This window comes from Microtus pennsylvanicus, chromosome 12 (genome assembly GCF_037038515.1).
Source record: "Microtus pennsylvanicus isolate mMicPen1 chromosome 12, mMicPen1.hap1, whole genome shotgun sequence".
NCBI lineage: Eukaryota > Metazoa > Chordata > Mammalia > Rodentia > Cricetidae > Microtus > Microtus pennsylvanicus.
The window spans coordinates 4,932,530-4,958,722 of record NC_134590.1 but is presented as its reverse complement, the minus strand read 5'-3'; the positions used below and the strand labels follow the sequence as shown (position 1 = coordinate 4,958,722).

At 47.8% G+C, this 26,193-nt stretch overlaps 1 protein-coding gene across 6 annotated transcripts in view; it reads left to right on the top strand.

Annotated features, from left to right (window-relative positions):
• Window positions 1-26,193, top strand: part of Aff1 (ALF transcription elongation factor 1) — a 151,326-nt gene that overhangs the window by 68,114 nt on the left and 57,019 nt on the right. For 4 of the 6 annotated variants that reach the window (XM_075943945.1, XM_075943943.1, XM_075943944.1 and 1 more), the window contains 2 exons: window positions 18,294-18,414; window positions 18,802-19,671. In XM_075943945.1, the coding sequence (XP_075800060.1) occupies window positions 18,294-18,414; window positions 18,802-19,671 (991 nt within the window). Of the gene's footprint in view, window positions 1-8,611; window positions 8,763-18,293; window positions 18,415-18,801; window positions 19,672-26,193 lie in introns of those variants that run through there. The other 2 variants (XM_075943940.1, XM_075943941.1) reach the window with 2 other exon arrangements.

The following is a 26,193-nucleotide window of genomic DNA, read 5'->3' as shown; positions in this document are numbered from 1 at the left end:
CTCTATGTAGCTCTGACTGTCCTGGAACTCATTCATAACTCACTCTGTAAACCAGGCTGGCCTCGAACTCTCAGAGATCTGACTTCCTCTGTCTTCTGAGTGCTGGGATTAAAGGCAGTTGCCACCACAGCCCCACAAAGGGCAAGTTTTAAAGTTATATTTATATACAGAAAACTAAGCACTGTATATTTAGCTTACTTTAGTGCCGAGTTCTTTGACCTTTGATTTTTCCAGTTTGGCAAGTGAGCCAGATTTTGGAGCCAGGATATTGGCTCCCATGATGGTCACAGATCTAATCTACCCTTTTTACTGGCCCTGATGGCTTCCACCACCTTTGTATTTGGCCGCTTGTCTTCTGAGTTAACAGTCGTGAAGGCAATGGTGGTGCACATCTTCCTGTGGGCCAGCCTGGCCTTCCCATTGATGATGACTCCCTCCATCTTGTGAGACAGGGCGGGCTGGAAGATCATCAGCTTAGATCACCACAAGCTGAGCCTTCTTTTCTCTTAGTGGGACCCCCTTTGCCAGCAGTTTTCCTATCAGCCCGGCCAGCAGCTTTTGCTGCTCTCTGCTGCCTGCTCCAGTGGGCGCTGTTTGATTCTGGGGCCTGGGTGAACTGGCTAATGGTGGGAGGTACTTAGACACGTAGAAGGTCTCCCTTTGCCATGGCAGCTGGATGTAGCGGAGCCATTTGATGAAGCCTGCGAGGTCTCTTTGGGCTGGACGTCTCGTCCGATACCAAAATTCTCAAACAAAGACTCACCAGTTTTTTGGCTTCCTGTTTCTTTATAGCAGGGGCTGGGGCCACTGCCACCTTCTTCCCTTGACTGTTTTTTCTTTCTTCAGCATCTCGCTCCTCTGGAGGAGAAAATGGGTTTTTGAAGATCACCCACCCTACCCCATTCCCCAAGCGAGATCTCCATGTCAATCACAGATAACCCTAGTTTCCAGACCCAGTGGCTATTATCCTCCTTTCTGTCTTGGTAAAATTGCCTTTTCTGGGCATTTTAACATACATGGATTCGTAAACGGAATGTTGTGGTTTCTTGGGTCCAGTTTTTTTTCACTCCTATAATTTTTGAGGTTCTTTCATGGTCCAGTCTGTCGTTCTGTTGTACGCACTATTGGATAGTTGTGGTGTGGGTCTGGGTGAACAGGTTGTTTGCAGTTTTTTGCACTATTATAAAATTTCCTTGCAAGTTTTTGTGAGCATGTTTTTCTTTTTCTTTGTGGTGGAGTTTATGGGTTCTGTGATCGCTTCGTGCTTATTTTTAGATTTTACTGTGTGCACGCGCGTATGTGTGCGCACACCATGGTGTGAGGGCAGCTTAGGGAGCTGGATCTTTAGCCTCCGTACGGGTTCTAGAGATTGAACTTAGGGTGCTAGGTTTGCTCAGCATCTTATCTTCATCCTGTAAACCATCTTACAACCCATGGTTAATTTTTTTCCCAGGAAATTGCCAAGTTGGTATTCTAATTATTTGTTCATTCTAGCCTAAATTTAGCAGATCTAATTTTAGTTAACTGTTTGGAAGTTATTTGCCATCTTTATAGTTGTGAGGGCTGTGAAAGGAATGACTATAAGTTGTGACCAATTTTGTATTTGATTGTTAGAAAATGAATTATTTTTAATTTATGTGGTTTAAGACAACAGCTCCCTGATGTAGAGCTTGCCTGTGTGCCTTCTTCCCTCCTCCCTCCCTTAAAGACAGGGTCTCTCTCTAACCCTGGCCTTACTATGCTTTTCCTTTACCTGTGTGCAGGGCAGCCCTTCTTCCCTCTGAGGTCAGATATGAGCCCACAAAAGGGCAAATAAAACATGCAAACTGTGGCCAGCACTGCTGCCCCAAATTAGGTCTTAGGCGACCCCTGTGAAATGGTCAAATCCTCAGAGGGGTCATGGACCACAGGGCGAGAACCGCCGGGTTAGATAGCCAGGTCACTTAGCCTGGCCACTAAGCACCAAAGCTTAGAGCTAACCTCCTGCCCCTGTAGAGGGCTGCTCATGGGAGTAGGCTGAAGGAGAGCCTTCACCTCTCAAAAGATCTTTTTGAGGTTTAGGTAATTTTTTTTTATATCACTTAAGCTTTGCCTGTGTCGGAGACTGTCGCAGAAAAGCAGGTGCGTGTTGCCCAGTAGCTTTTTCTCAGGGTTCTGTGGTCACGAGACTGCTGCCAGGCCCACACTCAGTGTCTCCGGGTTCTGTGTCACGAGACTGCTGCCAGGCTCACACTCAGTGTCGCCTCATCTCCCTGCTCCCTCACCCTACAGCTATTTTCAAGTGAACGTGTTTAGTCCTGGACCTTTTGTTGTATATTTTTAATTTTTTTTAAAATGAATGCCACCAGTTAAGGAAACTCTGTTACAGTCTGATCAATGTAAATATGGCTTCAGGCAGAAGAGCACTTTTAATGTGGTTATGAGTGCACCCGTTTTACTCCAGCTAGCCTCTTTGTCTTGTCTCTTTTCCCCTTGACCAGGTAGCCCACAGAATGACTTGTCATTTTCAAGTGGGCTGCTGCCAGCAAGCTCTCAGAAACAACCTGTCTCCCCCCTTTGCCCTCCCACCTGGCATTTTACATGGGTGCTGGGGATTTGAACTCAGATCCTTGTGTTCTTACTTACTGAGCTATTTCTCCAGCCTGGGGAAAAATTCTTTAAGGGTAATTTGTAATGGCGAACTTTGCACTTTGAAATGCAGGACCTGCATGAAGTGATTTTTAAAAATAGGGACTTGTTGGCTAGATTGCAGATATGACACAAACTAGGTAAATAGAGCTGTAGACTCCACCCCTTTCTCAAATCCAAGCTCAGTGTGTGTGTTTGTGTGCGCTGGCGGTGGGGCTTGTTCTTTAGAGGCAGAAACCAGAAGGTGAAGAAACAGGGCATGAGCCCAGAGAGGGTTAATTTGCTGAAGTCTCACAAACACCTGATTCCCAAGTAAAAGCAAGATCGTGTGGTAGGGCTACCAGGGAATATGAAGCCAGGCTCTGTTCTGGATAATTTTTTCCCTGGGGAGCTACACCCAGAGGCAGCGCCAAGCATGGTGACTCCCACACTCGAGAGGCTTAGGTGGGGCCTAGAGCTTAAGGCCAGCCTGGGGTCCGCAGAAAGACTCTTGTCAAAAGCAAACAGAAAGACACCTTTCCCCATACCAAGCCAGAACAAACCTTCGAGGGCTTTAGGTCAGGACCAGTTTGCACGATGATCACAGACACCGAGAACACACGGATCCACGCGTTCCTCTTTGGCCAGCACTTATTTTACAGTTCTGGGCCGCCGCTTTTTTTTGCTTGTTTATATTCACAATAAATCTGGTAGACGTACGTCGGTTTCCACGCCTTTCCTGTTCTGATGAAGCTCGATGAACTGCAAGCTGGGTCTAGAGGGCAGAGTCAGAGGGAGAGGTGGAGGCACTCACCTGTGGCAGCCTGCGTCAGCCAGCCTTCTGTTTATCTCAGTGGGTTGATGTAAAACTTCCAAACATTCAGAAAAGTTGAATGAGTTCACAAGAGAAAGTCCTATTACAGATTATGACAACATTCTTACAGTGAATTCATGTCCTGGTCACTGGAGCCGACCATCACTATACTTATTTTTCATACTGTTTAAAATTATGTATGTCAGTATACGTTTCCTAAATATTTTAGAATATATATCATTAAAACTCAGGGGTAAAAGCCGGGCGGAGGTGGTGTATGCCTTTAATCCCAGCACTCGGGAGGCAGAGGCAGGCGGATCTCTGAGTTCGAGGCCAGCCTGGTCTACAAGAGCTAGTTCCAAGACAGGCTCCAAAGCTACAGAGAAACCCTGTCTCGAAAAACCAATATATACACATACTCAGCAGCATAGTTTTTTCCTTCTCATAAAACATTCAAAGAGGTACAAACCTTAAAGCCGACTGGGATGTTGAGAAGGTACAGAACTATTTTAGTTCAGGTGATTAAGACATGACTAAAACTACATATTACCTATTTTTTCCCCCTTGGTGTTATTTCTGTTCTTAAAAACAGTACAACGAGCATGGCATGGCCTGTAGTCCCAGCACTCAGGAGGCAGAGGCAGGTTGATCCCTGGCTCTATGGTCCTGGGCTACAGAGTGAATTCCAGGACATTCAAGGCTACATGGAGAAACCTGTCTCGAAAAACAAACAAAACCCCCAAACAAACAAGAATTTATTAACCGCGTGGTAGGGTTTATCATTGCCAGGGCTGTGTTACTCAGACTGTGGGCAGGCAGGCCGGGGCCCCAGGGAAGGAGAGGGGATCAGTTGATGTTGTCATTCTGCATGGATTGGGCCTTTGATTTCTGAGCTCAAGGCTCGCTCTCCGAGCCTTCCCTTTGGGCCATGATGAGATAAATGTGGGAATAGCGAGATGCGCTTCCAGGCAATCTGGGAGCGGATCTCTCGATAACCTGGCCCCCAGCTGAAGCTGGGCGAGTTGTGATTTGTCAGCCAGCTTATCTGATGTTGTACCTGTCTGCTGCTCTCTGCTCTGAGCCGAATGCACACAGACGCTCCGACCGGCCGTTTCTCAGCGGCTTTACTGTCAGGGAGCAGTTGAATTTCTGACTCTGCTGGCTTGTAAGGGAAGCGGGGTCTCCCCAGCGGCATTTGAGGGTGGCCGACTTTGACGATGGGGGAGGGAAGGTGGTTTTAAGGTTGGTAGCTCACTCTACCTCCTTTGAAGGATGAGCTTGAATTTTGAGTGTTACCCACTCAGGACATAGGCCCTTTAAAGTTCCTCTGATCTAGGGTACCAACTTCTCCAGGCGTTTTTGGAGCATGAATTCTGACCTTTAGCCGCAGGCTGTTGTCTTGATTCTTCATATTTTCCAAAGCCACTCCTTTTGTGGGGACTCCCTGGGCCTTGCCAGTTCCAGTCACCGGTCTGCTCTTTTACACTCCGCTACACCCCCTCTCCTGTCCCTTCCCTTTACCCTATCCCATCCTAAAGAACTGTTGCATGGTCAGGTTCAGCAGGAGCCAACGCCGCGGATGGTTTTAGACCTGACGTGCCTTCTCATTTCCTCTGACACACACCTCCCCACTCTAGAGCTGTGATAAGCACAGGAGAAGCTGCTGGCGGGAAAGCAGCACTGGGGCCCAGGCCAGCCTGGCTCACTTCCCAGCACACAGCCCTGCCTTGTTATCTTTGAGGATGAGGGGCCCAGGGAAGACATTTAGATGAGATAGCAATAAGCTGGGAGATTTATAGCCTTTTCCTTCAAGTCAGGAAAGTGGATAACTGAAATATAATGCTACTGAAAAGACAGAATATTCCAGATGAAATTATTTCCGCCTATTCGGGTAGTGGTGACACATGCATTTAGTTCCAGCCCTAGGGAGGCAGAGACGGGCAGATCTGAGGTAGAGGTCAGCCTGATCTACAAAGCAAGTTCCAGAACAGCCAGGGCTACACAGAGAAACCCTGTCCTGGGGGGTGGATGGGACTCAACCAACCAAACAAAAAATTATTACCAAAGCAGTATCTACTTTTTAAAATGAAAAGTCTTAGAGGTGAACATAAAAACCATCCTGAGCTGGAGAGATGGCTCAGCATTTTATGAATGCAAGCTACTCTTCCGCAGGACCTGGTTTTGATTCCCAGCACACGTGATGGCTGCCAATGAACTCTGGTTCCTGGGGATCTGACTCCCTCTTCTGGCCTGTGAGGGCACTGCGTGCATACAGCACACAGACATACATTACCATACACCAAGTAATTAAATCTTTTTTTTTAAAGGCATAAAGTCATTTGAAGTAGGAAATTGCGCCAGAGTTTGCACAGTAGGCTCTGGTGACACTGCACTTCTGTCCCAGTGTGCCTTTCTTGTAGCCCAGAGATGCCTGCTTAGCACTGGGGGAGGAGGGGAAGGGACTTGATAGCACTGACTGGTTTTGTGACATCCTCCAAGGTCCTAGTTAATTTCATTTTCTTTTTACTTCTGACACCCACCTGTCCACGCTCTGTTCTTTCCCTAGACAGTGTTGTGTGTGTCGGTAACCTGTGGTCCTTGTGTGTGTCTGAAGAAGCCGGCAGGTCGTGGTGGTGGATAGCTGCTCTGGGAAACAGGGTGGCCCAGCAGCAGTGTGTGTGTGTGTGTGTGTGTGTGTGTGTGTGTGTGTGTGTGAGAGAGAGAGAGAGAGAGAGAGAGAGAGAGAGAGAGAGAGAGAGAGAGAGAGAGAGGCAGGCGGTCATCCCCACAAATTACCAGGGCTTCTTTCAGTCCGTGAGAAGTTTGACTTGGGGGTTGGGGTGAGAAGGGTACCAACAGTCCCTGGTGAATGATGGCTCTTCACAACGCTTGCTCCAGGGGTCATGGGGTCCCTGCCCTTCTGGAGACTTGTGCTCATCTTTAGGACCCAGTTCAGACGTCTGCACACCGCTCCACATCGCCCAGGCTCCTCAGCACTGTCAGCAACCTTTGCTTCCTTTGTGTATCTCTGCAGGGTGTAGTCAGTATTTCCTGGAAATAAGTGGGTTTCTGTTGTTACTCTGAGGTGTCAGTGTTAGAGTACAGGAAACTAGACGTTTATGTGCATGAAAAGTTTGAGAAGATGCATTGTATTCCAAGACAAATATTTTATAATCAAACACTGATCTTTGTCATGGCACAGGTATGTGATAACCTCAAATGTTTTCTTTTGCTCGCTTACGGTGGATAGGAGCCTCTGCTTTTCGGAGATAGAGCAAACGTGGACATTTTAAGGCACTACCAAGGGCATAAATCGCTTAAGATTCCTCTGGCTTTAGTTTCTTAGTCACAAAGGCGGGATGCTTCGTTGAGATTATTAAACACCCCTTGTTTTATGCAAGTGACCAGACTGTCGTCTAAATGTTGATGCCTGGACCAAAACCCAGCCAAGGAATCCTGCTAAGCTCTGTAGAATACACAGCACGGCTCGGCAGAGGTTAAATGACGGGGACTGCCCCAGAGGAGCAGTAATGTACCATTTAAGGAGATGCCAATTACAGTGGGTGGTGGGGGGTGATCTGGGCTATGATGAAAATGAGAATATTTAGAAACATGTAATTGTTGCTGTTGCCATACGAAGCCCTGGTGCTCGCTGCCAGCCTTCTCCTATAACAGTCCCCCTGTTCCTCCCACTTGCGATGGCTGGAATGAGATGAAATAGCCACGGCCTCTAGTTTTTACGACGGTCCACTTTCTGTGAGAACAAGAGTGGCGTGTGTAATTAAACTCACCAGAGGGCGAGGTAAACACAAGCCAGGGTGGGGAGAAGAAATGCCCGTGATTCCCGTAAACATCTTCTGTTGTTCACTTTGGATAATATGAAAATAAGATTAAGTGCTGGAGCCTGATATAAAAGCATAGCAAGTTTCTCTTTAGTGTTGTGCCTACAGCAGTCTGTTTAACTCTGTTGAACACAGTTGACCCTGGTTTCCATGAGAAGAGCGTGTCTTCATGGGGGACAAAGGACCCTCCAGTTCCCTATCCTTCCTCGATAGGGTTTTGTGAACAGAGTTGGAATCCTCTCATTTTAGTTAGTGTTGTTTGTTCAGAGACTGAAGAAACTGTGTTGCTGGGTCTCTGAACGCTGACTGTATTTTATTCCGAGTCTGTAAAGAAACAAACTGGCCCATGCCAGCTTCCTTGTCACCATTGTTCCTCGCTGTTATCAATACACAGGCATTGCTTTTCCTTTCATTTTCCAAGTGGAAACCTTTCCTGTGGCTTCCTGCTGCTGGGTGGCAAGGCTAAGTGCTGAGCCTTTGTCCTGGCTGAAGCCGTGCTGGCCCACTGGCTTGGTTTCAAACACTTCTCCTTATTGGATGTGGTGCAGTTGGTTTTCTGGAATGTGTGTTGGAAGTTCACTCCTTGGGAGGGTCTCTTCCTTTTGGACCTGACACTCCTATGTGTTCCAAGCATTTTTACAGGAGGGAAAGCCTTCAGTCTGGTGTAATTGTCTGGTGCTAACTATTAGGTGAGAAATACCTTTACAAATTTTCTTTCTTTTTAAGGTGGGGCATAATGTTACACACCTTTAATCCCAGCGCTCCAAAGGCAGAGACATCCAATCTCTGAGTTCAAGGCAAGGAGTTTCAGGATTACGTGGAGAAATTGTGTCTCAACCCCACCCCATGTTGAGCATTTTTTAAAGGGCTATAGAGCTGGTTTCAAAACAGCAGAAACATGAACTTGCTTCTGAATAATTTCTCTTGAGAAACGTCCATGTGTCCCCCAGTCGCTACAGTCTAATGGCACACACCAGGAGTTGGGGGGATTTCTTAGTTTTTCTCTTTCCTGTTTGGCACTTGGGTATTTGTTGATTATTAAACATCTAGAGAATGGTGTCTATAACTGCCTGTTTTATGAAAGTTATTATCTTTTAAGAGTTATCTTTTGAAGAAGCATCCTTTCAAAATGCTTTTATTGAAAACGAGCTCATTTTCTTCCGTGTGCAGGGCGGGTGTGGGGCAGTCGGTTCCCACTGTCCCAGTGTCCCTGTCGCCGAGGGCGTTAGCACTGGGTCGGGAGCTACGGGATCACTGAACGCATTAGCTAGTGGACAAGTTAATTTTAGATCGAGAGAGATGAAGCAAAGAAGAGGGCTAGCGAGCCTCTGCTGTGAGGTGAGCCCTGTGTAGATCTAGGACATGAGATACCAGCGACGAGAGACGGGCTGCGCCAGGCACAGAGTGTCCAGACAGGGCACGGCTGGACTTGTTTGGGGGCCGGAAAAGGCCAGTGTGGCTGTTTGGGAGAAGCCTGGATCTAAGAGGTGGCGATTAAGGTGAATGTGCTGGGTGGGCATGGGGCTTCACCTGCAGGCTCCTGGCTTTGATGCTGAGTGACATCTGCAGTGGGCAGCAGGACAGTGCGGTACACTGGACATAATGTCCCCCAGGATGGAAGCTCACACTGTGTCCATCTCCCTGTAACCCTGGGCTTTAGACTTGTAGTTTGTAGCTTCCTGCCCCCTCCAGCACAGGTGACGTCTACAGAGGGCTCTTGGCCCTGAGGGAACCGCTCTGCTCTATCCTGTGCTCTTACCTGTACCTGACTTTCAGGTGGAATTTTTATTGTTGACGTCTTAGTCCTAGACATAACTGTGGAATTCTCTGTCTGTCTATTTATTTAGTATGTATGTTTGTGGATGCATGCATGCCACAGCACCACATGCAGGTGTGAGGAAAATTCACAGGGCCATGTTCTTCCAACATGTGAGTTTCTAGAGATCAAACTTGGGTTTCAAGTTTGACAAGCAAGTCCCTGTCCGGGCAGAGCCATCTCCATCCCTAAAGTAACATAAAACAACGATCCTGAGTCTGTTGGCTTAGATATAAGTGTGTGTTTGCTATAACTGTTTCCGAACGTACTCCCCTTCCTCCCCCTCTGTAGAGTGCAGTTTTGTTTGTGATTAATTAGCAAGTGTGGGAAGCTGACAACTTCCTCCCAGCAGCCCCTGAGCACATGGTGTCACTCAGCTGCTCCCCTGCTGCACCTGGGAAGGGGTGATGTCAATGTCCTTGAGTCATTTCGTGGGCAGAAGGATCTGCTGGCAAGATCCATTTTAGGTGCCAGACAATGATTCACAGTTTGTCATCGTACAGAGTGACGGGATTCTGCGGAATTCTGAGTTGTTTGATGTCTGAACATGATTGTTCCACTCAGATGTGGGTCGAGTGGCAGTGTGTAAGCTCTGCTGCATGTGACACCCTGGGGGCGGGTTTGCATCCTTGGGAAGCCCCCAGGTCCACCTAGAGTCTGTCTAGCTATAGGGACAGCAAATGCAGTCTGCTAGTGGCACCTGGGAACAGCTGGGCTCTTCCCCGTCCTCCCGTCCTCTGGCCCTGCTTGCTTGGAGAGGTGACCCGAAGAGACCTGAGAATGGGTGCTGAGTTCCCTGCAGGAGGTCATGTTTGCTGCCACCCTCCCTTTGAAGCTGGAGCCTTTTAGGAGGTCAGGGCCTGGGAGGGGGTTGGCGGGGAGGAGGAGGCGGCAATGAACAATATCAGATTTAGGAGTTTAATAGATCCGGGAGGCAGCTCTGTGGAGGTAGCTAGCCCAGGAGAGTGAGCAGCTGGTTAACTCCACATCCAAGTGCTGAAGTACACACAGTACCGCGCTTGAATATCAGATTCTGTGTTCAAGCATTATTAGCTTGCTTCACGAAACTAAGTGCAGTAAAGTGTTTAAAAATAATAGGACTCAAGGGTCGCCTGCCTACATTCTCTCCTAGTTGTGACCACAGGTCAGTTCGCGGCTGTAATGAGACCAGCTTCAATGAGCCAGCCGCTTTGTCTCCCAGGTGGGTGATACTGCCCTTCATTTCATGGGCCACCAAATAGTGAGGAGAACGCCACATTCACATGAGGCCACACGAGGCCACCGGCGCTCTGGTTGTTTCTGCGAAGAGCCAACAGCAGTGTCGGCCCAAGTGGGTGGGTGGGGATGGAGAGGGCAGGGCCATCCAGCCAAGTGACAGATTTATTTTAAAAGACAGTCTTGCTATGTAGCCCTGGCTACTCACTGTGTGTGCCAGGCTGGCCTCGGAACTCACAGAGATCCACCCGCCTCTGCCTCCCAAGTGCTGGGATTAAAGATTGTGCCACAGAGTCTGTCTCAAGTGAGGGAGTGTTTTCTGTGTATGTCTCTTCAGTTTGCAGCAAAAAGAGTTTGTCATGAGGGGATCTTTTGCAGAGACAGTTTTCTGTAGCTTCTTAGTGACATTAATCTGTTCACATTGCACACAACATTAAAAACATTTCATGACCCTCTAGCTCCAGATGGCCAAAACTTGGGGACAAGGAGTTATTGCTTATGTATGTGTGTATGTATGTATGTGTGAGTATATATATGTGTGTATACACACACACACACAGAGGTTTATTTATTTTACTCTGTGTATGAGTGTCTTGCCTGTGTGTAGCCATGTGCACCACAGTCAGGTGCCCACAGAGGTCAGATGGCATTGGTTCCCCAGATCTGGAGTTACAGATGGTTATGAACCACCATGTGGTTTCTGGGAACTAACTGGGTGTTCTCCACTGCTGAGCCATCTCTCTGGCCTCAGTATTTGTTTTATTACTTAATTTTTTATGTTTGTAGGTGTTTTGCCTGCATTGTATATCTGTGCACTGTGTGTGTTCCCAGTGTGTAGGAAGGCCGAAGTGTCAGATCCTTGGAACTAGAGTTATAGCTGGTTAAGCCAGTGCTTCTGACTGCTCAGCCATTGCTCTAGCCCTGTTTTCGTTTGTTCGTTTTGTTTTTCACTTTTATTGACTGACCTCACGTGCGTGGGGAAACCTAGCTTTTCCTCTCATTCTTGTTTCTTTAGCGCTGGGTTGTGCATCTGCAGTTTCTTTGACCCACATGGAGAGCCGGTTTATGAAAAGGCAGGTGGTTTTCTACCTGTAGACTAAAAATTCACCCCTTGAAATATATCCACACGTGTTCCGAGGAGAAGCAAGTGGTTGTAAAACACCAGCCCTGGCACCTGGACCTTGGACCATGGTCTCCAGTTTACTGCGGGCTCAGCTTTGCTTCTTCATACCCAGGGTATGAAGTTCCATGGTGACAATCCAGGGCCAAGTCTAGTGCTCAGAGCTCTGCAGCGTGGTGGCGTTATTTCTCTCTCTCTCTCTCTCACTGTGTGTGTTTGTGTATGTGTGTGTGTGTGTGTGTGTGTGTGAGAGAGAGAGAGAGAGAGAGTGTGTGTGTATGTGAGAGAGAGAGAGAGAGAGAGAGAGAGAGAGAGAGAATGAGAATCTACTGAAATACTCTGTGAATATATCTCTTTGTGAAAAGAATATTGCAACCAAACTTTGTGACTGGGTCTCCCTACAGAGCCCTGGTTGTTCTGGAACTTGTTGCAGCCCAGGCTGACCTGGCCTCACAGAGATTAGTTTGCCTCTGCCTCCCCAGGGATGGTGTTAAAGGTGTGTACCACCACGTCAGGCACAAAACTGAACTTAAACAGAATGTGCCTTCTAGCCTTAGGCAGGGCTGTTGGGAAGGTAAATTAACATGCCTTGCCGCCTCCTCTCATCAACTTTTGCACAACTTTATCAGTTTAAAGCTTGTACCAGGCATTTCAGGTGTGCAAACCTGTGAGGCAGAAGAGAGGCTCTATCATGTAGAAGGAGTTTAACTTTCCCTATCATGCATTTCCCTCAGTTTCCTGTGCGTGGACAACAAACAGGTTGTGTGGTAGTGTTTTCAAGGCTGTCACCTACGGGGTCACCTAAGAAGTTCTTCAGTATTAAACCACGATGACGCCATGCCTGCTGTGGCGAGCAGCAGTGGGTAGCTGGGAGCCCTAACACACGATCCCTGGGTTCTGCTCCAGGAAAACAGCCGAGAGAACAGCCAGTTTGTCATTGTCACTGGCTTATAACTTTGGCTGTAAGAGTTTGTGTTTGCGGATCGAGTCCTCCTGGTTCAGGACCCCGCTGCCCCCTGTTTGCTGTGTGTTTTAGGTAATGAGGGAGGTGTTAGGAGTGATTTTTGTTATGAGAAAGCCTGTTGCACATTCTTTTCACACACGATGAAATCAGGAGGGAAATAGTCTCCATGTTTCAGTTTGTCTTCAAGCATGGAGCTGTCCTGTTTTATTTTATTATTATTTTTAAATATTTATTTATTTATTATGTATACAATATTCTGTCTGCATGTGTGCCTGAAGGCCAGAAGAGGGCACCAGACCTCATTCCAGATGGTTGTGAGCCACCATGTGGTTGCTGGGAAGTGAACTCAGGACCTTTGGAAGAGCAGGCAATGCTCTTAACCACTCTCCAGCTCCAGCTGTCCTGTTTTAAACGACATTTGGAGAAATGTAGTTGAACGGTGAACCAACGCTGTACTTTTAAAATGTGTTGACGTCTTTCATAATAGAAACGTGTCAAAAAAAAGTTTCCAAGATGCTGTGTGGCCAGAATGGAAACAAAGGGCACAAGATAGCAGAATTGTTCCAGTGTTCTAACGCCACTGGGCGGAACCTCCAAACCCTGGGCCTTCACCTCTACCCACCTGGGACACAAATACACGTCCGTCTGTCCCTGCTTTGTGAGCCAAGGCAGCTGGAAGTTGTGAGTCTTACAGATTGTTTCCATTTTATGTTTAAGGCAGAATGGTGCAGAGTTTCTAAGACAAAATAATTCCAGTTGGTGATTTCGTTTTCCTTCCCAGTCTGTAAGGAGAAACATGAGGAGGATTGTACTAACCTCTACTGTTCAAATAAGAATCAAAAGTTCTCGAGGGAGCTGGTGACATCGTTGAGAGAAAGTCTCAGGCAGAGTGAGAGCAGTCAGGGTGATAAATGGACAGTCAGCTGTTCACAGGCAGCCCTGTGGGCCGTGGGTTGCTATGGGAGCAGGAAAGATATTCAGCAGTCCTGCTTGACTAACTAACCTAGTTTCGTGGCAGGGCTTGTGGGCTCCAGCCTGGGAGAAGGAGCTTTAGCCAGCTGATACCAGAGCCAGCATGCTGCCCATGGCCACAGCCCAGCTAGAGGCTTTGTGTGACTCTCCCTTTGCTATTTCCCTTTTTAGTGCTAAGGAAAGGGAAGAGAGGTCCCCTCCCCCCTTGATGCTTTACAGAGTTGGAAGGACTTTCATTTTCTCAGTACTTTAACACCTCTGCCACACAGTCCATCCCCCAAAGAGAAGCCTCTGAGTAAATGTGCCATGACAAGCACAGCTTGGGGTTGACTTAACCGCTGTACCGGAGGCCGAGATGGTTTTCACACCTCTCAAAATGAGCACACCCTGGCACGGCTTAGGTTTCTGAATCTTTATTCGGAGTGGGGAGTTCTGTCAGCAAGAACGTGTGAGTTGCAGTGCACCTCAACCAGCTTGAGACCTCGGCAGTGGAAGGTCTTCACACGTGAGCTCTCTCCCAGAGTACCAGCATCCCGAGGCCTGCAGCCTGGAGGAGGCGGCTTGCTGAATTCTTGCAGAAGTCTTGCCGCTGTGTCGGAGAGTATCTTATCGTCCCTGTCCAAGGATGCTTTCTTCTGCAGAACTCCCGGGTTTGTGGGGCGAGCAGAATTTGCAGGTGGAGTTGTAGACAACATGGCTTGTTTTATCTGTAGTCAGTTAGGCTTCAAGTTTTTTTCTCTCTAGATGAGGATTACTGGGTTGCAGTGAGTGCCCTATGAACATTACTTGGCTGACCAGCCAGAGGAGTTGTGGAAACTCCCTGTTGGGCACATTATGGGAACTTAGGTGCACAGTTATTTATATTGCCTGCCCATGAAGTAGATCCACGTGAGTCTCTTAGTATATGAGAAGCGTAAGTCCAGAGATTCCTAGGTTATTATGGGATTAGTGACCTTGAGTTTGTGAAATTAAACCAAAGGATCTAAAGAAGAATTGTAGCTCAGTTTCTAGAAGTTGGAGAGCACCTATACTCTGTCCGTCCCTGACACTTCCTGTAAGGTCTTTGTGCGCTTGGTTGAACTGGCCATTTATTTTGCGGTTTTGAGGCTGTTCTCTTGGCAGGGATAATGCCTGGTCTGACGTGCACCTCCTTGAAACTAAGGAATTAAGGTGATTATAAGTTAGCACACCTTCCTAGTCGTCACCAACCCACTCAACACAGTCAGGCAGGTTTGCTGGCAGATCTGTGACTGAGAACATAAGCTTTGGCCAGGATTTTGGATTTCCAGAGCGTCATAACAAAGTCAGTCTTTAAGCCTTATTTTTTTCCTCTTGGACCAGGACAATGCTGAGGCCCAGTGTGTGTGTGTGTGGGGGGGGGTCCCCGCCGGGGCTCTCGTCCTGAACACTGCTGGTCTCAGCTCCCCTCAGGATCACTCTTCTCCCTGAACAGCTTCCAGACCCTTCTTTGTGCTAACCTGGAGACTGGAAATCGCGGGCCTCTGCATTCCGCTCCTGTAAAAGCCTTTACCTCCTGACGCTCCCTCGGGAGGATGAGTTAATGCGGAGTGCTGCGGCCATCCGCAAGGGTCTCTTGAGTTACGGTGTTTGGGTATCAGTTTGATGTTCCTTGAGTACGCAAGAGAGTGAAAACCGTGTTGCTTCTCCTGGGGGAGGTGGTTGCCTTTAATTAAAGCCATAGTTAACTTGTAATTATTCAAAGATAATTACAGAGTGAGAATCACGAAGACCTTCACTGCCGCCTCAAAAAAAATCCCCTCACTTAAAGATGCTGCCAGGCTGTGCTGGACAGCAGTGGCCCAGGTCTTTAATCCCAACACTCAGGAGACAAGAACAGGTGGTTCTCTGTGAGTTCAAAGCCAGCTGATCTATAGAACTAGGTTCAGGGCAGCCAGGGCTACACACAGAGAAACCCTGTGCACACCTGTTCGTTCTCTCTCTCTCTCTCTCTCTCTCTCTCTCTCTCTCTCTCTCTCTCTCTCTCTCTCTCTCCACCCACCCCCAGGCCGGTGAGATGGCTCAGCAGGTGAAGTGAATTGTGTGTAAGTCTCGAACCCAGAGTTGAAGTCCATAAAAATGGAAGGCGAGAAGTAAAGCCATTAGTCAGTGTGTGACAGCCACATCATGTATGTGTGCATGAACACAGACATGCCAGTGATGTAGTAACAGTAACAAAGGATAGTGCCCAATGGCTGTACTGCCAGCAAAAGCTCAAGTTTGTTTAATTCCTGGAAACTGAAATGTGTCTGGCCCATACACTGTACACATATGTATGCACACACAGCAATTCTTCCATTTCCCCTGCCTTGCCCTGTACTTAGTTTGAAATAGTCTGTAAAGGTTCCACTCATGGTCTGGATGATGGCACTGCTTACTTTTGAAATTTGCCTTGCCCCTAATGTCAGAGGGACTACGGAAAAAATATTTCTGGATAAAATAGATTGCCCAGGACCCTTCCAGAAACAACCCTTGAGCTACTGCAGATGTGTAACAAGTTAATTCCGAACCAGAAGCTCGCAATGCTGTTAGCTGCATAAAGAAAAAAGCCAGCCTAGAACGGGTCACCGACCTTCCCTCTGTGAACTGGTTCTTTTGTCCTCTGCCTTGTCCGGGGACCTTGGTGAAAGAGACCACAGAGAGTGTGGGTGAGTCTCCCAGTCTGGACTCAGACCCACCCAGCAGACAGTCATGACTGCCTTCTACTCACTACTTCGAGATTTTCAGCTGAACAGTGGCAGCGAGTTAAACTCACAGTCTTTGGTGTTGCTTTATAATGCACGGGTCTAGCCAGGCTTGTGCCTTAAGTCTCAGCCCCGGGGAAGCAGAGGTGGGAACATTGTAGTTTAGATTGACTTATTTTCTCAAATTGTTTTTGTATATATTTTTTAGTGTTAAATATAAGAAAAATTTTGCCAAAGAAGTAAAAAAAAGACAAACTACTGGTCTGGGTGTTGGTGTCAGAGGAGGCAGAGGCAGACATAACTCTGAGTTCGAGGTCAGACTGGCTACAGAATTAGTTCTGGGACAACCTGGGCTACACAGAGAAACCCTGTCCTGAAAAACCTGAATACATACATAATATTGCTTGTATTAATGGCTGTGTTTTAATATAAAATTTTGATTGGCGCCCATGCAGTACACATTTAAGTACCAGGAGAGAGTGACAGTGATGTTCTGCTCTAATGGAACCCTATTCTAGAAGCAACGGCCAGCTGACACGTTGGGCAGGCACATAGTAGACTTGAGGGACGTCTTTATAGTGGGTGACATTTGAATTCATCTGAATCTGTTGAAAATTGAAAGTTAGGGTGCAGGTATGTGGTTAAGGTCGGGGGGTGCAGAGGAGGTAGAGGGAGAGAGGGCAGAGGTTTGTGGCTGGCATGGAAGCAGATCCACTCCTAGGCCGTGGCCTGTTGTGACAGTTTGGGGTGATTTGTAGGGTGGCCCTGTAGGGCAGCATGAAGGCCAGTCCTGGAAGAATGGTTTTCCTTTCGGTAGAGGGGTCTGAGTGCAGGTTAGCAGAAGGGACTGACTCTTACCTTACTAAGTGTTCTTGGGCAGTGGGGAATGGCCAAGTGCTTGCAACAGACCTGCGGGACATTGTCAGGCAATTCTAATGCCAAAGCAAAGATTTGGTGGCCACTTTGTAGTCTAAGGAGCCATCAATGATTGTCATTTTAGATATGGAGAGTTAAGAATCAGGACTGTAGACCCAGTCAATAAGGAAAGGCTGACTTAGAAGATTAAGATGGGGAGACACGCAGACCAGGAGGCTCTCACCACAAGATTGGAAGCATGGGAGAGCTTTGGAGAGGGCATTTGACATCAGCTAGCATCGGGGGAGGTAGATAGACACAGCCAAGGCAATCAAGTGTTTAGGGAAGTCTTAGCAGAACCCCTGGAGCAGGTCAAGAAGACAAAGTCTTTTTATAATTTCTCTTATTCCCCATTATTCAATGTAGATCACAAAGGGAGGTCTGGAGAAGGCAGGCAGTGGGCGGACCTGTTTGGGTCATATGGAGCTTTCAGAATGAATCCGTCTCCGATTTGCCTGTCAGTGAGTTCATTTTAACCAGGTTGATAACACATCCAAAGCTGCAGGATATATTTTTATGTGGTATGAACTGGACTGTATGACATCCTTAGTATAGAGAACTGACGTCTATAGCTGGATTCTTCATCCTGCCATTTGAAATGAGCACAAATCATCTTTCAGAGTTTAAATGCTAAGATGCCCCCAGAGTATACCAAAAATCTTTTATTGAATTTTCTCTATAGACAAGGATGGCCTCCTCAGTAGTGGGATTACTGGTGTGATCCCTTCGGACTTGTGTTCTTCCCCTCCCACATCCCTTTCCCCTCCCTCCTTGTATTTATTTTTAATTTTAAGAAGATTTATTTATTATGTATACAGTGTTCTCCCTGTATGTATGCCTGCCAGACAGGAGGGGGCACCAGATCTCATTATAGATGGCTGTGAGCCACCATGTAGTTGCTGGGAATTGAACTCGGGACCTCTAGAAGAGCAGCTAGTGCTCTTAACCTTGGAGTTATCGCTCCAGTCCCCTTTTTGATTTTGAAGTGTGTGCCAGCATCTTCGTGGAGTGCGAGAGCTGCGTGCGCACCCACAGGTGTTCACAGAGCCCAGAAGAGGTGTTGGAGATGGACTCACAGGCAGCTGTGAGCTATATCTGAGCCGCTAGACGTAGGTCCCAGGAACGGAACTCGGGTCCTGTGTGAGAGCAGTGTGCACTCCTGATTGCCAGGTCCTCTTTGCAATCCAGGTGTGCCTTCTTTAGTGACCCCCCTGCTACCACATCTTTGTGGGCCTATTCTTCCTCCCGCCACACCCATCTGTGCTCAACGAGACTCAGATACTGATAGTTTTTGTTGTTGTTGTTCTTTTGTGGCATTTGGAAAAGCTTGTACAATGAAGATAGAAACCTGCTTCGGATTCGAGAGAAGGAGAGACGCAATCAAGAAGCTCACCAAGAGAAAGAGGTGTTTACTGAGAAGACGCCGCTGTTTGGAGAGCCCTACAAGGTATTCACTGGGTGTGAAAGGGAGAAAGGCTGGCCTATCATAACATAAAACTCGAAGATAAAGCTATTCAGCACCACCGAGTTCAATCAGGGGTCATAACTAAGAAAATAACTTATCCCAGAGGTTGTTTTTGAAAACAAAATCTGAACTCTTTGAACATGGTTAGTCAGAATTACCAAAGTGTGTGGTTTTCTTTTGTAACGTTAGTCTCCTGTAATTAGTAATGTGTGTCCGTGGCAGGCTGCTCAGCAGGGGACATCATTAACATGGCGTTACATGTTAAGTCAAGAGGGTTTCTTCTTACTGCGATTGCAGAATAGTTTATTAAGTGGTTGCTCCGCGTGGATTTGTTTCCGCAGTCTGAGCCCGCTGTCTTTCTGTTTGTAGACGGCTAAAGGTGATGAGTTGTCGAGTCGCATACAGAACATGCTAGGCGACTACGAGGAGATGAAGGAGTTTCTGAGCACCAAGTCGTGCCCTCAGCGGCTGGAGGGCGCGGAAGACAGGCCAGGGAAGCCGAGATACCCTTCTCTTCATGACAGGGGGAACAGCCTTGCCTCCCACTCCTTCCGCACACATGTCTACCACCAGCCTATTCCTACTTCTGCCCCTGGATCACTTTCTGTCGGTAACATTAGCCACAGTCCAAAGATGGCGCCGCCAAGGATGGAACCGGTGCCAAGTCTCCACGCCAAAAGCTATGGCCCGCCCGACAGCCAGCGTCTGACTCAAGATCGCCTCAGTCAGGAAGGGCACTGTTCCAGCCACAGAAAGTATGACCGCAGAGCTGATGGTGACTCAGCTCCGGAGATGAAGCTCTCACCCTTAATCTCCTCGTTGCCATCCCCTGTGCCCCCTTTGTCACCTGTACATTCCAGACTGCAAGGACCCAGCAAGGTTCCCAGCAGCAGTGGCACCAGCAGTAAAAGCTACTGTGCAGCTGTGTCTTCCAAGGACCTGGTGGTGAAGGGTCAGGATAACGAGACTCCTCTTGACAGTTTGGTGGCAGTTACCAGCCTCGGGGTAGCCCCTTCTCAGATGTTTCCACCCCCTCCCCTCCCCTCCAAAAGTGTTGTGATGCAGCAGAAGCCCACGGCATATGTCCGGCCCATGGACGGTCAGGATCAGGCTCCTAGTGAGTCCCCGGAGCTGAAGCCACCGCCGGAAGACTATGGACAGCAGAGCTTTGAAAAGCCGGATGCAAAGGTGCCTGCCAAGGCCAAGCTCACCAGACTGAGGATGCCTTCGCAGTCGGAGGTGAGTGCCATTCCTTGGAATGTTTCCAGTCAGAGGAGACTTGAGGTTCAGGTCTTTGGGGGCTCTTGGGTGGGGTATATGGGGCATTCTTTTGGCTTTGGAGTTTATCAGTCCACAAAGAACTCAAATCTCACACGATTGATAGTAGATACCGGAATTCAAACTTTTTTGCTTTGAAGGACCCGAGAGCCTCCTACCTCAGCTCCTCCCTCAGGGCTTCAGCAGGACCCCTGTTCAGCCTGAGTCACATGGTAAAGCATGGAGCCCATGAGTCGGATTAGAGGGTACCCGTGTGTCCCACGACCCAGATGCGTGACATTTCTGATTCCAGATAATTTGGAACTGTCCCTTTTGTCCTGTTGGGTCCTTACCAGTTTGAAAGAAAACGCAAACCAAAGTGCACGTATTAAAACTTCTTGGGCCCTCCCAGTGTTTGCTAAGGCAAGTAAAATCAAAGTAGTCAGATGGTGAAGGTTTTTCAAAATTAACTACCTTTATTTATTGAGTGTGTGAGTGTGTTACTATGGTGAGTGTGTTGCATTTGTGAGTGTGTTTGCCTGCACACTTGTGATAGTTGGACCCTTGCCTCCACTGTGTAGGTTTTGGGGACTGAGCATTTGGGTTTGGTGACAAGTGCAGGGTGGTGACTTGCCAGAGTTGGTTCTCTCCACCACGTGTATCTGGGATCGGCTGTCCCTCTTGGCAGCAGGCACCTCTCCCCACCGAGCCATGTCATCAGCCCCCTACTTTCTCTCTCTTTTTTTAAAGATTTATTTATTTATTATGTATACAACATTTTGCTTCCATGTTTACCCACACACCAGAAAAGGGCACCAGATCTCATTACAGATGGTTGTGAGCCATCATATGGTTGTTGGGAATTGAACTCACGACCTCTGGAAGAGTAGTCAGTGCTCTCAACCACTGAGCCATCTCTCCAGCCCCCTACCTTTCTCTTAAGGCTGAGTTCCGCTCTCAGCCTAGCCAGTCTTCCCCCTCCCCATCATGTGGATGCAGCGTCTGCATGTACAAAGAGCTCACAAGAACTTCTTGAGTGAACTGGCACAGTATGGTTAAAGTCTTGTTCAGCCTTTCACAGAAATTCAAGACATTATCCAGTACAAGCCTATTTTATTAGTGAATATGTTCTTTTGTGAATTCCTCAGTAAGTGAATAATGAATTTCAGCCGTGGGGTTTGGTCCTGCACGCTCGTCTCCCAGGCTGCTCCGCACTGCTGGACTTTTCTTCAGTCTCCTGGAGCTAAGGCTAGCCACCACCCCACTTCTCACTCCATCTTACCTTTAATTTTTTTTTCTCCTAAAACCTCTAGCCCAAAAATTACTTACACTAATACCTAAAGTGCTTCAATATTCAGCTTAGAAATACAGCGTGCAGGGCCTGGTCTGATGGTGCTCGCCTTCCCGGGAGGCAGAGAAGGGTGCAGGGCCTGGTCTGATGGTGCTTGCCTTTCCCGGGAGGAACTGTGAGCTTTCTGACCTAGTGATGGGGATTCCAGAAAAGACCGCACATGGATCTGGATTCGGTACCCAGACTGTCATCCGTTCACTTTCCCCGTTTGGGTTTTCAGTGTTGCCAACTGAGAAGCTGAGATGGGGATGGTAAAGCCAGAGTCCCTCAGCGACTCGATGACCCGCCAGACGTGAAAGACGTTAGAAACATTTTGTTAAGAATGTCCAGATTAACTGATAGGAAAATAATTCTTTCCAAAGCTCACAAGTTCTCAGGCACGAAAAAATGTTGGAAATGACTTAAGGAATTCTAAGTATACAACGGGATTCTGGAAAACAGCAGACAAAATTCTTCTAAAATACAACAGCAAGTGTCTGTTTTAGGTAGTATGTTAAATGATGCTGATTCTAATCACAACCTCCAAATACGAAATAATAAATGAAGTACCATTTTGACTAGTGCACATTGTAAAGGTGTATTGAAGTGTCAGCTGTTCACAGATATGCAGCTGCTACATGTTAACCAGCTTTTTAAATATTTAAGGAAATGGAAGGGCTAATACTGATACCGCCGGTTCTGAACTACCACACTGCATCCTATACATATGGATTATTACGGTAATAAAAAATAAAAGTGAACTCTAAGGAAAGCCCACAGGCTTGAGACTGTTAAGAATGAGTGCAAGAAGCATAGGTATCACAGATTCTTCTTTTCTTAATTCATACTTTCAATCCTAAACTCCAAACTATGCCCACTGTGAACTCTTAGAGCTGTTATTTATAAATTAGAATTAAAGAGCAAACTGAGGTAATGTGTCTAAAGGAGAGAGCTAGGAATATGACTTCTAATTACTTAAATACTAAGGCCCCTAGATTAAAACATTAAAACTTAAATCCTTCAGTCCAGGGGATTAAGGCGATTAGCCGGAGCTTGACAAATTACCATGGGCTAAAGGGGGACGTGCAGGCCGAAAGTAGGCCATGCATAAACAGAAGATGAAGTTCAAGAGAAAAGGCCTGGACCGCTGTGGGGGAGGGGAGGGCTGTGCTTTGTCAATCTAATGATTTTAACAGCTAAAAATAACAAAATCAGTGTAAAAATAGCTGATTATGGAGTTCCTGGAGAATATGAACAAGCAGCAAATTTAAACTTGGAAAATAATGATCCCCCCCCCCCCCCCAAGTTGTAGCTCTTGGCTACTGGGAAGGAGAAATGCAAAGCCAAAAAGTAAATTTGCTCTGCCATCCAGGCCCTTGCCTAGGAAGAGTCCTGCATAGATATCTGAGTTCTGTTCATCACATCTGGACGGCCCAAACCAAAAGCATCCCTCCGGCCATCTTACCTGGTTTTCTGTCCTTGTATTCTAAATGTCACACACATGGGAGTACCAGCACAGGAAAGAGTTAAATGATTCAGCGAGCTGGAGAGCACGGTGCCAGGCAGGAGACTCCCAGGGCTGGCAGCGTCACTTTTCCAGGGCCCCGGGGGAGTCTCATATCCCTCCACAAATGTCTCAAGTGTGAGAACAGCAAGGAGGAACAGGAATTTCTCTTCCTGGTACCAAATGTACTTCTGGCAATTTTGAGAAGGAACAGAAAGTGAAAAAAACAGTTCCAGCTGATACCACCCCGACAGAGCTTCCAGTTTCAGCTCTGCACCCCCACCCCCCCACCCCGGGCTGCTAACAATTCTGTCTTGTCACTCTCTCAACCAGTTCTATCCTTTGCACTAACTTTCTTCCAGCAATTAGAGCTTTTCAAGTTTTTGTTTTTTTTTGCAGTACTTTTGTCAGAGCTTAACATGACTTTCAGAATCTTGCCTGACTGCACTGCAGGGGGAGACTGCTTTGCACTAAAACAGGACATTTCTGGGGGACAGAAAGTCTCATTTTATACCTGGTCTTGAACTCTCAGGCTTGTAAGTACTGGCTTGAAAAACAAAACCCCAGAAAACACACTGGCAAAAACAAAGCAGCTTGTATCCCTGGTCTGTCTGTGAGCAGCTCTTGCTCAAAATGTCTGTAGGTCACTTGTCACTATTTTTAAGTTTCTATATTTAGGTTTGCAGGTCCAGGACCTGGCCAGGCTCCAGAGAGGTCTAGGGCACTCGTTTCTTGTTCTTCTTTGAACATGGTTTTCAGTCTTTATCCAACACCCGTAATCTCCACAGAGGTAGACACAGACGAACTCCTCCTGACTCCTCATTCTGTCCACGTGTATCAATCACCCTGCGCCCTCCATCATCCCATTCAGTGGCACAGCCACAGAGCTGCCAGGCAGTTGGCATGGCAGCTTGCCACTGGCACAAGGACTCTGGCTGGGATCAGAGGAAACTGTCACATCACAGCGACACTGGCCCCAAAGACAAGTTTACGTTTAGTTCGTTGTCCATAACAAGTGCTTCTGTGCCAGGAAGCCCTCTCCGTTCACCGGATCTCAGGAAATACGCCGGGACCGTCTGGCCCAGAGTCCTGTGTCTCAAATACACTTTAAGTGGCAAAGACTTCAAAATGTGGGGGAAACCCCCGCTCCCACCCTCAGGAGGTCCACACGGTGGAAGGAGAGAACTGATTCCTCAAGTTACCTTGTACCTGCAGCCCTCTGGTAAACAAATGTGAGAATAGAGGTAAAAGAAGAACATAGAATTTGGAGTGGTTTTAAGGAGAGGAATTTGTAGTTCTGAGTGGCAGAAAGGCCGGCCATGTTAGTGTTTCTGAAATAGACTAAGAAACTTGACTGAGAGCAGATCAAAGGGACTGTGAGTCCAGGTCAGAATATCCAGCTGGATAGGCCGCCTTCCAAATTTTACTTATTTAACGCAAATTTCAGTGCTTACCATTGAACCCGGGGGCCTCATGCATGCTAGGCTGTATCCCTGCCCCTGTTTGAATCTGTGTGTGTGTGGGGGGGGGGGTGTTTGCCTGCATGCGTGTCTGCATCATTTGTGTGCTTGGTGCCTTCACAGGCCAGAAGAGGTGTCCTGCAGCTGGAATTCTGTATGTTTGTAAACATCCTCTCCAGCCAACTCTCCAGCCCCCTCCACATTTGATTTTTAAAGGATTGAAAATAATTAAAGCTCAGGAAAAGAGACCACTTGCTTTAGCATCGCCAGTGTTTTAAGAACTAGTTTGCAGTGAAGTGTGTGTTACATGTGTAATGCCCGCACAGGGCAGGGGGATCTCGAGTTAGAGTGTACGCAACATGTGTGTAATCCCCGCACAGGTCAGGGGGATCTCGAGTTAGAGTGTGTGTTACATGTGTGTAATCCCCGCACAGGCAGGGGGATCTCGAGTTAGAAACCAGTCCTGACCCATACAAGTAAACAAACCAAGACTACCTGTTTGCCAGTGTCATGGTCTCCGTGTTCCCCTCCTTCCACCGCCTGATATCTCTAGGCAGTGCCGACTTGTGCTCAATCACATCCACTTGGCTTGACAGTTTCTGGAGTAAATATCACACTTTATAAAAACAGGCAATCAGAAATGTTTTTCTTTGATTTCTGATTTCTGAAGAACTTGCTCATTTTCTCTCTCCATTGTTAAAGAACACTGTGACATGTGTTGGCACGAATCACATTTTCCATGTTGTGGAGCTGGGTCCCTAAGGAGTTTAAGGGCTCCCAGCCCGCTGGTTGGTTCCCAGTGCTGGTGCCCTGGCACAAAGCCTGTCCGTGGAGTGTTAAGGACTTGTGTGACTTAGGCTCCCTGATTTCCTGTGCTGACCACTGATGAAATGCAATGAGGGCTGTTGGGGCGCTGCATAGGAGAGGGTGGCTGAGATGCAGTTGAGGTCCTGAGGATTTTATACGCAGGCCTTAGCTTTGCTTCTCTGGGTAGGATTCCTCTGCTCGCTCCTAGTTACTCAGACCTGCTTCCATCCTTTGCTTTACTGCCTGTGGTCTCACAGCTGGGGGCCATTCTTCCTCTGGCCCTTCTGCCCGCACTCCAGTGCCTTCTCCATTTTGCTATTTTGAAGCGCACCGGCTCCAGCTTCCGAGCAGAGTGAACCATTCTTCTGTCTGCTGCCATCACTACTTCCTTGTTCCCTCCGTGGCAGACACTCTGCCTGTGTCTTCTCCCCGCCTCTTGGGCCTCTGCCGTTTGGGCTGTGCCACCAGATGACCCAGGAAAGCTCGCCAGGTCATGTAATGTTTGCTGTCTCTGAACGTGAGACACACCATGTACCTTCTGCGGCTAGCTTTCACTTCCCTCTGTAGACAGGCCTTCATCTCTGTTGGCAGTACCTGTTCTTGTCTTCTCCCCCGGGCTCTGTCTTCACCTCTCCCTGGCGGTGTTTACCCAGACTTCAGCTGCTGCAATTGGAAGTATCACAGAATGACACTGTCTAGCCTCAGAACGTCAGGCTCCTGGCCCTTTCATCTGCGCCCCCTCCAGAGCTTTGTGGGTGTCTCACATTTATCTGCTGGGCTTCATTCCACTGTGTCTCCCTTTCCTTGTCCTGCCTCGGACACTGGCAATCGTCTCCTGCTTTCTTCCTGGCCCCAGGATTGCTTTCTTTCTGCAAGCAGCTTTAGTGTTTTGCACCTCAGTCCTGTGGATGTTACTTTACGAGCAGTCGCAGAAACACGCCCCCCCCTCCCATTTCTCTCTCCTTTACCGTCTTGTCTTCACCTGAGATCTCTTCCATGGTCCCTGAGCCTGCTGGCTGCTTCTGTCCTCCTTAAACCATGACATCAGTACACAAGAAGGGGATTTTATTAAATCTAACATCTTTGAGTACTTTTCACTGCCTTCTTTTTCTTCTAGTTGGTCTTACTATTGTGCCCAGTCTGGCCTTTAGCACTTGGGCTGTGCCCTGTGGCCCAGGCAATCCTGCCTCAGCCTCCCTGGTAGCTGGGACTGCAGGTGTCTGCCACTGCTCCTGTCTTCACCATTAGCCTGCTTTGTGTTTGATAGTGGTGGTTCTGTCTTTATAAACTCCCACCCCCAGAGCCGAGAGGGCAGGCAAGCAGACCTGGCTCTCATTTGCTTTCTTCAGAGCTTTTCCTGATCCTCAGCGGTGCTGCTGAAGTTCTGTGGTCCCCTGGCCTCT